This window comes from Vidua macroura, chromosome 15, assembly GCF_024509145.1.
Source record: "Vidua macroura isolate BioBank_ID:100142 chromosome 15, ASM2450914v1, whole genome shotgun sequence".
NCBI lineage: Eukaryota > Metazoa > Chordata > Aves > Passeriformes > Viduidae > Vidua > Vidua macroura.
Genome location: NC_071585.1, coordinates 16,696,652 through 16,709,738, shown reverse-complemented (window position 1 = coordinate 16,709,738; position 13,087 = coordinate 16,696,652). Strand labels below are relative to the sequence as shown.

General features: G+C 53.5%; 1 protein-coding gene across 1 annotated transcript; it reads right to left on the bottom strand.

The window, feature by feature from the left end:
- Positions 1–402: 402 nt before the first annotated feature.
- NKX2-5 (NK2 homeobox 5) lies at positions 403–1,929 on the bottom strand. Its single transcript, XM_053991536.1, has 2 exons — positions 1,635–1,929; positions 403–1,010 (listed from the first exon to the last, which is right to left on the bottom strand). Exons 1-2 carry the CDS (start codon positions 1,927–1,929, stop codon positions 403–405), a joined length of 903 nt encoding a protein of 300 aa, XP_053847511.1.
- Between the last annotated feature and the right edge of the window lie 11,158 nt (positions 1,930–13,087).

Below are 13,087 nucleotides of genomic sequence, written 5' to 3'. Positions count from 1 at the left end.
GGGAAGTGCAAAAATTAAATGTGGATGACAATAATAATTAGTATAGAGTAAAAGTTAAAAAAAAAAAAAAAAAAAAAAGAGAGAGTTGCAGGGCTTGGCTGGATGTTGTTGGGAACAAGTCACGCGAAATTACCGGCTGGTTTGTAGGAAGGAAGGAGGGGAATTATCAGGGTGAAGACACGGGTGGAAGGGGGCCGGGAAATGCGGGCATCCCCCCGCCGGTGCTTGCTTGGCCCCGCACGAAATACCGAAACCCGCCCCGTCCACGGCCACCACACTGGTGAGATCCGCCGGGATGCTCCACTGAACCGTCCCCAAGCCTGGAAATGTCCCGAGCCCGGCTCGCAGGCGCGGCCGCAGCCCCTCCAGCCGCGGGGGCAGCGGGCTGGGTGCGGGGCGGCTCTACCAGGCTCGGATGCCGTGCAAGGTGGAGATGCCCGCGTTGCCCTGCGGGATGGGCGTTTGCACCGAATTCAAGTCCCCCACGCCGAAGTTCATGAAGTTGTTGGCGGGCGCCGAGGGCTGCATGGGCTGCATGGAGGGGTAGTTGCAGTTGTAGTTGGCGTTGCAGGCGGGGCTGTTGTAGTTGGTGTACGCGGGGTAGGCGTTGTAGCTGTAGGGGTTAATGCTGACATTGTAGGGCGAACTGTAGGGGGAAGATTCCCCCAGGCAGGGCTTCCCATCGCGCACCAGCACCGGCACCGCGATCCGCCGCGGGGGAGGGATCCCCACCATTTCCAGCGTCTGGTCCTGTCTCTGCCTTTTGCATTTGTACCTTCGATTCTGGAACCAAATTTTCACCTGGGTGGAGGTGAGCTTTAGGACGTTCGCTAGATGGTCCCTCTCGGGGGCCGAGAGGTATTTCTGCTGCTTGAACCTTCTCTCCAGTTCGTACACTTGGGCTTGAGAAAAGAGGACGCGAGGTTTCCTCCTTTTCCTCTGTCTGGGGCGCTCGGGATCTTCCAGGTCTCTTTTCTCCTGCTCCAGGCTCTTGTGTAGGGAACACAGCTCTGCAGCAAAATAAACGGGCGAAGGAAAAAAAGGGGTAGGAAAAAATCGTGAAAAAAAATTATAAATCAGTATTTAATACAGAGGGTACAACGAGCCTTGGCTCTTCCTCGGCCTCGCAGGCCGCTGTGGCCACTCGCTCCTGCAGCAACGGGACCGGCCCGGCCCCGCTCTTTAGGTACCTCTGCAGCAAATTTTCCGTCTTTTTTGTTTGAAAACAACGGTGCCCCGTGCACTGATGCGAGTCCCGCCCGCCTGTGCCCCAGCCTGGATTTATCGCTCGTAGCTTTGTGCTGAAACCCACCCCGACCCCCGAGCGAGTCAGGAATCGCATTTGTCGCCTGGTTTCTATCCAAACGCGAGGCCTCGAGTGTCACCCTGCAGCTCTGCCCGTCCCCTTGGGGTCTCCGGGCCGGGCTCAGCGGGACCCTCCCCACGCTGGGGTCAGCCCCGCTCCCGCAGGGCCCGCACGGGATAAAGATGCTGCCGCTCGCCGAGCGCAGCCCCGCACTGTCCCCTGTCCCCCGCAGCCCTGGGGACCCCCGGCCGAGGGGGACAGGGGATCCCCGTTCTCCTGCCCTCCCTTGCTCTCCGAGCCCTGCGCGGGCAGCGGCACTTGGCTTTACCTTTCTTGTCTGCCTTGGCCTCCTTGGCCGAGTCCATCTCCACGTAGCTTTTCACGTAGTAGGAGCCGGGGAAGGCGGCCGTGGTTTTGCCGGGGGGCGGCTCGGGCAGCTCCTCCCGCAGGTCGGGCAGGGCCGGGGGCTCGGCGCTGAACGCCTCCTGCTTGAAGGTGGCCAGCATGCAGGACGGGGAGGCCAGCGACGCCAGCTCCATGGAGCCCAGGCCGCTCTGCTGCTGCTCCAGGTTCAGAATATCCTTCACCGAGAAGGGGGTCGTTGTCACAGGGCTAGGAAACATTGCGGAGGACAGCGGGGCAGCGGCCGCAGCCCAGGGTCATGGAAAAGTAGGTGGGGAGCAGCCAAGGTGGAGCAGTGGTGGAGCGTGGGCTCCCGGAGGGGGCACATAGCATTCCCGAGAGTAGCCCTGACTTGTGCACTGCGGCCAGGTAGGAGCGGACCATAAGGCGAGGGAAGGAGGGACTAGGCAGTTTTTGGGTGACTTTAGCTTTCTATTGGCCAACATTGCGGTGATGGTATGAGAGATGCAAAGTTCCATGTCACCTAATATAGTAATACATCTCAAAAACAGCTCCGCTCTTTTAAAGGGGCGGCACTGCATTTATCCAGCTTTGCAGCGGAGGGTTTGTTCATCCATTTGAAACAAAACAAACCAAAAAACCCAAAAAAACCCAAAAAAGAATGGCCTAATGCGTACAAAGTCACTATCTGATGCTATCTATCATACAGTCAGATTAAATAAACAGGCCGGGAGGAAACCATCAACCAAATATGTGCTGATTTAATATTTTTTTTTTTTAAGCGAGAGAACGGAGGTTTCGTTTTTAGTATTCTGCAATATCCGATGGCAGGAACTAAAAAACGGGAGTTCACTGCTGTGTGAAGCGCGCTCAAGGGGAAATCCGCGCTCAGGGTTCATACAGATTTTCTAAAGCAGCACAGTGATTGCAAAGTCCAGCTGACAGCAGAGACCCTGAGCAGCCCCTGCCTGGCTTTGGAGAGGGAAATGCCGATTGGGTTTTCCTCCCGTTTGTTTGTAAAACTTTCAAACAAAAAACGCAGCACCGTTTGAGGGGGTGGGGGGGAAATTTAAAAAGTCAATCCAAAACAAGCGCGGGTGAAGGTGTTGCAAAATCCACAGGGGCAAGAGAGGACTAAGTAAAGCAAGGGGCCGCGGGGCTGCTGTCCCGGCCGGGTCCCCGCAGCTCGGGTGGGCGATGGCCCCGTGTTCACGCAGCAGAGGTGGGGCTCATTCATTTAACTCGCGTGGAGCCGCTGAAATAAACCTTAGCTGCAAAGTCGCAGGTTGCGGAGGGGCGGTTCAGGGCTCTGTGGGTTGGGGGGGGGGCGAGAAAACAATTAGAAATAAATAAAGAATCTCCTTTAACGCTCCAGCGCCCGGCTGAGAGAGGCACGGGACGGGCTCGGTGGGAGCAGAGCAGAGAAACCCTAAAGGGCTGCGGTGAGTTTGGGGGACCCTTGGCTGAGCCCCGCTCTCGGAAGCGGCGGGGTCACAGCTGTGCAAATCCTTTCTCCTCCCGCAGGAAGGGACCCTCCGGGACGGGTGGAGAGGTGAGCGCCTGCCCACCCCCAGCAGGACGGACCCGCCGCTGTCCCCCGGGGTTTTGTGTCTTGGCACCCCCGGCTCTCTTCCGGGGAGTTGAATTTCGGATGTTTTTGCGGGCGGTGCTGCCCGGAGCCGCAGCATCCCCGGCGCCGCAGCCGCTGGGCTGTGCTGGGAGCGGTTTGCTGGCGAACCAGCCCCGGATCTGGCGATGACAGTCGGAGCGATCCCTGAGAACGGGGGAGGCCTGAAATATTGCGATTTAATGAGGGGAGGGGTCGGCCAAGCGGCCAGCTCGATCTTCGCGGCTGCGTTTCCTGCAGGCTTCCCTGGGAAATAACTCCGGGGGATGGATTTTCCTCTGCTGCAGGAGGAAGGGTGAAGTGCCCCGGGAATGTGGAGGCAGCCTCAGGAGAGGGGCATGCGAAGGTACTTTGCAGAGTGTTTGCGGCACCCCTGGCCCTCCGCGGGCTTTCTGAACCTCGTTGCCTCCTTTTTATTACGAGCTTAGAGGGATAGGTTAGATACGGGCTGAAACAACGAATCGATCCCGACCCTCCCCAAGCCCAGTTCGCCTTGGCGTCATCCCCATCCTGCGGGATGGCAGAAGCGGCTTCCAGCCCTCCCTTCCTTTATCCCGGGCCAAAACGCCCTTCCCGGGTCAGGCTTGGAGCTCGCAGGGCAATTCCTGCCCCGGAGGTTTCCCTGTGCCCGGGGAACCCGGACCTGGGCCCGGAGCGCATCCCGGCGGGGCGGGAGGTGCCGGCCGCCAGTCCGGGATTAATTGAGGATTGCCGGGCTCCCTCCAGCCCCCCGGTCACACGGCGGCTGCCGATCGATGTGGGCCCGGCTGCAGAGGGTGGAAGTGATTAATTGAACGATAAGCCGGAGCTATCATTTGGAATGTCATTAATGCGTCGGGGAGACATTCATTGGAGACAGACAGCGTTATCTCCGCTTTATCTTCAACAATGCATCACTTTTAATACTGCAGTTTAGAAACAAATGGGGGCTTTAGCCTTAGCCCTTCTCTTGGTGTTTATATTTTTGGAAGAATCACAACTAGTGGGAGTCCCGGGCTCGGCCCCCTGATAAATGAACATTAGCACTTTTTAGAACTACTGTATCAACAAAAAGAGCTGCAGGGCCGCAATAATTGGTGAAAAAGCAAACACTCCGCAAAGAGAGGCCAGGTCTGCTCTGTGTCCGGCTGATTGATGAATAAGTTACTGACGTAGAGCAGCTCACGGACTTTCCGGGTCGGGGCTCAGCACCCATTCCTCCCCCCTTTCCCACCCCCTCTCTCCCTTTCCCGGGGCTCTCCAGCAGCCCGCTGAAGCCAGGCTCCGGCTGTCCAGCGTAAGGGACAAAGGCGACAGCTTCCCCCAGCTCCGGACACTGCTCGAAGCCCGCAGGGTCCTGCCCAGCCCGGGGGGACCTGTCCGGGTGTCCCCGCGGCTGGGGGCCCCGAACTCTCCCGCATCACTTTTAACTTTTGCGGACACGTTTTTGATCGCGTTTAAATATCATTAAAAAAAAAAAAAAAAAAGAGGGGGAGGGTAAAGCGAGCCTGGACCCCGAGGCGCGCCCTAAAACACTTTCTGCAGACAGACCCAGGCCCCAGGAGTGTAAGTGGGGGGGAGACAGAGTGAAAACTCGCTGCTATTTTTTCTGGCTGTCAGGGGAAAGTGGGGGTGTCCTGTTCTGTCCCCCGCTGGCTTCACTCTGTTTGCAGGTTGCTCTCGCTGCCCCCTCGGGACTGAGCCTGCCTTGGCCTCTCGCAGGAGAGGGTTGTCGCCCACAGCCGCTCGTTGCTTCTCTCCGGGATTGCTAAATGTGATTAATGTTGGGTTTAGTGAGGGCTTTTTTTTTTTTTTTTCTATTTTTTCTTAAAAAAAAAAAAAAAAAAAAATACACCAAAAACTTTTCCTGCTGAAACCAACCAAACAAAGAGAAAAAATTCCCAACCCCGCAATTAGCTCCAGAGGGCACATCCTCTGTCTCTCGGAGCTTTCGACACCTCGGACTGTTTAGAGACACAGAGATGGTACCTTTTAAAAAAGTTTTCCTCTTAATCCCAGTCGGTTAAGATGTCCAGAGCCCCCTCCCGTTCTAATTCCCAGCTATCTCCCGAGGACTCTGTTTATACCTCGCCAGTAAACGCTGGGGTTTGAAACCTTGTCACTAATTGAGTGCTAACACTTCAGGTGCTATAGATTTGTTAAGAGCCAGTAGTCCAGAAATAGCCTATTAGGGTTTCCTTGCGAGAACCGGTGCCAATCTCCCGCTTCCCACCGTGGCGCCGGGAGCCGCCGGGACCCCGGGATCTCCGCGGGTCCCCGAGGGCTCCCCTGAGTCCTTTGGGCAGTAATTCTTTCCAAGCCACTGGGATGGCTGCAGCGAACCGGCGAGCCCCGGCTGAATAAATGCTGCCGGCGGGATCGCCGTGCGTGTCGGGGTCCCCCCGGGGCTCCAGGAGGGCGTTTGAGGGCTAGCGGGGGCGGCTGGGGCCAGGGAAGGTTTTGCTTTCTCTCCTCTGGAATTCTGCAGAGAGGAAAAAAGGCTTCGGAGCTGTCCAGGCACTCCACTCCGCCGCAGCTAAAACCTCCTTTTTTTCCTACCTTTTTTTTCCCCCCTTCAGTTCCCCCATTTTAATTTTTTTTTTTTTTTTTTTTTTAAATTTTCTTCTTTTTCCTTGGTCCTTTCAAGCTCTAACGAAGCTCGCCTTTTCCGGCCGTCAAAAAAAAAAAGAGTTTGGACCTTGAGGCGAAGCCGGCCTTGGAGAGGGGCCTCTCCTGTGCCCGGTGCTCGGGATCGTTGCGCTGCCAGCCCGGGGCTTCCTGCGGGACAAGCCCGGTACCGGGCCAGGTGGCCCCTGCCACCGCCCCCGCCACCGCTGCCGGCTCCCAGCCCGCCCCGCCGGGCATTTAGGAAATAATCGTGCCCCTTCCCTCCGTGCGAACCGGAGGGAGAGCGCGGATGCGGCCGGGTGTCGGGGCACAGCACGAAGCGCAGCAGCCGGGCAGCACCACAGAGCCTTGCCTTTCTTACAGGACAATCGGGGCTGAGCCCGGTAAAACCTCTCCGGTGCTGCTTCGCTTTGGGCGCCCCAGCCCCGCTCCCGGGCAGGCCGGGGGGGCGCGCCCGGGGCTGGCCCGGTCGCCTCTTTCCGCCTCCATCGGTGACTCGGGTGGGGTGATTCGGGCAGGAGGACTTGGAGAGCAAATGCCTCCGTGGAGTTTCCCCTCCTGCCCTGGGCTCCGTGCCTGGAATCTGACAATTCAGTGGTTCTTGCACCTCGGGTGCTGGAAGTGTTTTCCCCCCGCGGCCGAAGCGAAAGCTGGGAGCTGGGCAGATAAATTAAAAGCTTTAATTTTACCCTGCCTGTAACTTTTTTTTTTTTTTCCCTCTGCTTGTAACTGTGCTGGGTTCGCTGGTGAACAGAGAGCGATGGGGGAGTTCTCCGACCTTCCCGTCGCCCTCTCCCCGTCCCCGGGCAGCGGCCGCGTTATTTGCTCTTGTTTCGGACCCGCCGGTTTTCTGCGCTCCAGAAAAAGTTTTTTTACGCGTCCAGGTAATCCCCAAAGCGCTTGTTCGTTACGTTTCCATGGGGAACACACTCAGGGCAAGAGCCATACTGTGTTTTTTAGGGACGAGGAATTAAACGACCGACGAGACTTTGATGTGACAATGCTTTGTCACACGCGTCCCGCGGCCGGGACGCACCGGTGTCCCGTGATGGACAGGAAAACAGTTTCAAAAACGAAATACCTTCCGAGCACTGGAAGTCTGGGCTGCTTCGAAGGACAAAGCTCTAAACACGGCGGGGCTTTGTTCCCATCCGCCTCCCGCGGGCAGAGGGGTCCCACCGGCACCGGAACGGGAACGGTGCTTGGCCGGGAAGCCCGAAACTGCCGCAAGATTTCAGGGTGTTTGCGGCTTGTCTGTCCGCACGACGTTTTCCAGAGGAGATAAAGGTCTGACTTCTCGGGTACTTCCTGCTGGCCGTGTAAAATCCGATCCGTCTTGCGATGTCACCGTGCGCGCTTGGCGCGGCTCGGGAGCCCCGGGGGGGCCGGGCCGGGCCAGCGGGCAGGGCCGGTCAGGGGGAGTCACGTTTAACATGAGAGGGTGTTCGGGCTTTAATTTGTCTTAAAAGTGTTCTGTCCTCGCCCGCACACACCCGCAGAGGTGAGGGACCGGCCGCGTTCCGGCATCGCCCTGCCCGGGGGTGCCGGCTCAGCCCCGCCGGTTTCGCCCGGGGACTGCGCGTCCCCCCGGGGCTCCCGCAGCAGGATCCATCCCGGCCCCTACCCTCTGGAAAAGCCCCTTCTTGAGGGATCAGCTCCGCCGAGACGGATGGCAGGATGAACCCGTGTGATTTGAGTTACACAGCCCTGACCCCCGGCTCCTCTCCGGCGTCTCCCGGCCGTGTCCCCTTTGCCCCCAGGCTGTGACCCACAACCGGAGAGCCATGAAATCGGCTGTCCTGGGGCAAGCCGCGGGCGGGAGGGCTGTGTGTCCCTGTCCCCTTCCCTGTCCCCTTCCCTGTCCCCTTCCCCGTCCCCTTCCCCGTCCCCGCCGAGCTGTCCCCGCCGCTCCCGCGGGGCCTGCTCGGGATGGCCGCTCTGCCTTTCCTGCCCGACCCCTTGCTCCAGAAAAGCGAATTCTCGCTTCGGCCCCGCTGCTTTTGCCGCACTTGGCGCTGGGCTGCCCCGAGGGAGCCTCCCCGCTGCCCTGGGAAATGCTTTTCCACTGCCCAGGGTGAGCTCCTGCTTGGAGCGCCGCGCCTCTTTCAGGTAATAATAAATAATTAAAAAAAAAAATGACAACAACCCCTCCTCAAAACCCAACATCCCCTCCAAATTCAACAAACCAACAACCACTAAAATAAAAAAAAAACAAATTAAAAAAAAGAAGAAAGGAATACCCCCCGCTACCACGGAGCTCTCGGACCCGCGATTATTTTTGCCCTGAGATGCGTTTGCAGAGCCGGTTCCTCCTTCCCCACTCCTGAATCCCGCAAACGGCGGCACCGGGAAAAGCTCAACCCTGCCGGAGCAGGAACAGGACTTTGAGCCGGTTTTTTTTGGGGGAAGCAGGGAAATTATCCGTTGTTGGGTTTTGTAAAGCTCTGACGGGGAATGGATCGGTTTCTCCGAATTGTTTCATTTTTGCATCCTCTCCGGAAAGCAAAAACTGCGGGTGCTCCTGCGGCTTCTTTTGTAGAAAGCAAATGTTTGGGAAGTAATCACTGCAAAATTAAAATATATAAGAAAGAGAAACCGGTAAATACTCGCAGGAGAAAGGGTTTTCATCAGCGTGATGAATCTATAAGTTACCGTACATAAACCACAGATATTTCAAGTGCATGGCAAGAAGAAAAGGGTAGAAAGAAACGAAAATCTTGTAAAAGTTATTCAAAGTTTTTACCTTGTTCTTTTTCTCTTTTTCTGTTTTTCCTTATTCTAAGTAAAATTTTCAAGTTTTGGATATTTTCACGAGTATTATTATTATTATTATTATTATTATTTCTTCTTCAAAGAAATGTAGCATAAATAAAACCAGATCTGAATTTTTATTCCCTAAATTTTGCCTTAATTATCAGCCCGTTTTTCAGCGGTAGAGGGGGAAACACCCTTTAAATGGCAGCTTTTTTTTTTTTTTTTCCTTGTAGTCCTGGAAATCCAACAAAAAAATCTGGCGGAATGGAGGGAGAAGTGCCCGGGTGCTTTCCTCCCTACCAGCTCTGTGCGATCCCTGCCCGGATCAAGCCCAGCCGCCGCCGCCTTTTCTATTTGTCAATTAAACAACAAAAACAACAACAAAAAAATTCGAAGTGAAACGCACAAAACGTTAATCGCCCTTTCATTTCGCGGGCAGGGTTTATTTGTTGTAGAATCGAAAGGATTTGGGGTTGGCTGTTGCCACTTTCTTGCACTTCTGTCCGCTCTTCTCCCGGGCGGTCCTTTGGAGTTACTTTTGGTTTTTGATGACATCGTATCTGCCGTGCCTGAAAGCTAAAATTAGTGCGAGGAGCCGGCGGGGGCCGCGCCGGTTTTGGGAAAGGAGGAATCCGAGGGAAGGGATGAATCCCGAGGAGCTGCCCGGGAGAAGGGGCTGGGGTGGATCTTGGCTTTGGGATGTGGGGTTTGTGTCACCCAGGGGCAGGGGGACAGCGGCGTCCCTTCAGAGCTGGTTTTTAAAGCCAGCACGGGGATCTCCAGCCCCTGGCTGCGTTCTTGATGTGCTCAGTGTCCTTGCAACCCTCGGCTGAGCATCCCCAGGGTCTGTGTGCCCGCAGGAGAGCACATCCCTGGGGCAGCACCTGCTGCAAGTGGAGGGAGGAGAGCACGGGGATGATGGTGCTGGAGAAACAGCACTGGGGCCCCATCACCAGGCCCTGTCTCTCCAGCTTTCTGATTTGGGAAAAGGTTCCTTGGGGATGCACTGCAGCTTTTTGGGGCACCTTCACATTTAAGGTGAGAGCCAGAGTCAGAAAAGATCCTTTCCTCTGATTTCTCTTGTTTTCCTGAGCCTGGCCCAGCGCAGTTTTAATGTTCAGCCTTGATCAGGGCTCAAGAGGACATTTCCTCCTCCAGTGTTTCTCTGGGCAAAGAGGCACCACCAGATTTTTTCCATAATGATGAAAACATCTGGCCCTCTCCGAGCTGTCAGGCTCTGCTCTGCTTCTTCCCAGATGCCTTCCCCACTCCAGCCCTGCAGCTGCCCCAGCACAGCCCCTCCATGCCCAAGGAATTCCCGACCTCCAGCTCAGGGATACTCGACACTGTCCACACAGGGAGACTGACTCCTCCAGCATCTTCATTCCCTGGCTTTGGATTTTAGGCACAGCCAGCCCAGGGAGGTGGAAATCTCTACCCTGAATTATTTTCTGAGTTTTTTTCCCTTCACTGTGTCCAACAGAAGTTGTTTCCATCACTACCTCTGTGTGTGTAGCTCAGGATTAGCTGCTCCATGGCTTCCATCCTGGAATGAGGGGGTACCTCCATGCTTTCAGCCACTGATATGCACTGTCAAAACATGCTTTAGTAATAATGTGCTCTTATTTTTGTGTGTCAGAGTTAGATCAGGCACCCACTTTCAAAAAAAGTAAAAAGATCATAAACACCCCATAGAGAAATAAAGAAATATCGAAGCACTGTTTCAATAAGATCCTAAAGTGCTGATCAAATTTTAAATATCTGAATTACAAGGATCCCTCGTGTGCTTGAACTTTCATAACAGAACTGAGGTGAAAAATGAGAAATTTTATTGACATATTGTGATTTAAAAGAAAGTCACGAAACTGAACTGCCCCTGGAAAGTGAACAAAGGTACATCAAAGTGGAATGACTGAAAAAATAAATATGTTCTTAGGCCACAAGAAAACACTCTGAAAGATGCATTTGGCTCCAAGTAGTCAGAGCAGCCTGAGCCCTGTCTAGAGCAACTCTCAGGATTTCAGCATATAAAAGGAAAGGGGGACATGTCCTGTGTTTAAAAATATGACTTTACTTAGTCCCAAGGAAGAATAAACAAAGCAAAGCCAAAATCCTCAATGTCTCTAGAGAAAAAAAAAAGAAGTGTTTAACCACAATTCTAAACTATCCTTTTCCTTGTCCCTCCCCACTTTTTAAAAAATGGACAAATAACAGCGCCAAGCCCCAAAGCCTTGTGTCATATTCCAGCCTCTCCAGCTTCACTCTCATTGATGCCAAAGTTCATGGAAGAGCAATAATATTTACAAAATGTGAACCTGATCCAGTAGTTCACATTCAGGCAGTGCTCTGCACTTAAGGTGATGGAAGCTGTGGCAAAACAGAGCAGAAAACCCCAAAATTCTGTCCCGGGAACTTGAATTTCATCAGGGATGGGAAAGCTCTGCTGGCTGATCCTTGGCTGTGCTGGTGCAGAGGGTTTTGGTGCTGTGCAGGAGGAGGCAATTGGACAGGGATAACTCCATGGTGGAGATCTAATGGAAAGAGATTCCTGTTCCCATTCCTGTCCTCATTCCCAGCACATTTATTCTGAACCACTTGTTAGCATTGGCTGGATTAAAGTAGCAGTGGGATAAAATGTCCTGCAATAGGGATTTCTGCTCTACGTTTCGAGGGCAGTAAATGCTGTTGTCTCTGTGTACGTTTTTATTGTAAGCTCCACTGGCCCTGGAGTAAATCCTCATTTTGCAAAAGCCCCTTGTATGACTGGAGTCACTCTGAGCTGCTTTTTATACGAGTCACACGTGAGCAAAAGTGAGGGGAAAGCCAGGCCCTCAGCACTCAGGATGTGACTCTGTTGTCTACATTCCCTGTCAGGCTTTTGGGTTTATTTCAGCTCTGCCTTTCTCCCCTAAATCCTGAGTCTCCCAAAGTGCAGGGGATGCACAATGCTTGTGCAGCAAAGTAACAATTCAATATTTAGTTTTATCCCTGTTGTTGAGCTCCCAGCTTTGTTCCACAGCAAGATCCTAAACCTCAGAGTTTTTCAGCTCCTCCTTCATTTCAGGGGTGTCCAAGTGCTCTGAAGGTGCGAGAGGTTCTGCCTTTGCCTATCCCATGTGTGGGGAGGAAATAACCCAGGAGTTTTAGCTCTGGATTTAAGGTGCAGAGTGTGAGGTTAAAAGCATCCATGAATTTGGGGTACTCCATGTGAGATTGTTTGAGTGTGAATGAAAAGAATTTTGGAGGTTAAAAGATGCTACAGCATTCCAAGCATGGAGAAAGCCTGGAGAAATTGCTATTAAATGGGGGGTAACTTGGTTATGTTTAGGTGATTCTCATGTAGATAAGAAAAATTCCTGGTCCTGGTGCAAAGGTGAAATATTTTCCTAAATGCACAGATGTGTTACAGTCACTCAAAGCAAAAAATCCTCGGGATTTTTCTGATGCACTGTTTCTCAGCCTTGCTCTCCCCTGAGGTTTTCCAAATAAAGCAAGTAGACACAGGTTCCAAAAAGAGGCAGGTGCCTTTTGGCTCAGCTGCTAAAAAGTGTTCAGCACGTGAAAATAATGGAAATATCAGTCAAGTCTCCATTAGGTGGAGAGCCAGGGATGAGAGGCTTCTCCAGCTGGCCAGTTTGGAAAGCTTTTGTGCATGAACAAGAAACAGGGGGAGAAAAAGGACCTTGTCTTGGGTAAATGCCCTGAACTGATAGCTTAAAAATTGTCCTCCCACTCAGGCAGCCCCTTTCTTTGGGATGAGAAAATCTGCTGCAGACAGGTGCCACCACCACGTGCATCTGCTCCACCTGCAGGCGCTTGCACCGTTCTAAAGTTAGAAAAAAGTGGAGCTCCTTGCTTGCTTTTTGTTTACTTTCCATTTTGTAAATTTAAATCCATCTAATTACGGTTCTTCACGTGAACAGCCCGTTTGTACAAGCTTGCAGCACCCTGCCTTCCTGCTTTTTACAGGGAATGCTATCTCAGCCTGTCGGTATCAGCTCTGTCTGCTTTGGGACACCCCATCCTTGAGTGGCTTCACTTTTATCAGCGGTGGTGGGACATTTTTCTGCTGGGAAAGGCCATCCTTAGGAACAGAAGCTGTTACCTCATCAGAAAGGTGTGAGGTGGGCCTGGCTTTTGATCACTTGCTTAACTCAGACTCGATGCGAGCGCTGTGGCAACTCCACGGCCGGAGCACCAAGGCATCCTGTCAAACCCATCCCTTTCTCCTTCCTGCCATCCAAGGCTGGAGATAAGCAATAGTGAGATGTCTGTCTGGCTGATGGAACCAGCAGTTTCTGGTCTAATCCGTGCTGGGCTGCAGTGCAAGTGTCTACCAAGGATCACAGAGTATTATGTTTTATACAATACATACTGGTGGGTAAATTTAGAGTTGACAAGTCCCTTCCACAATTGGAGGACTCAAGGAC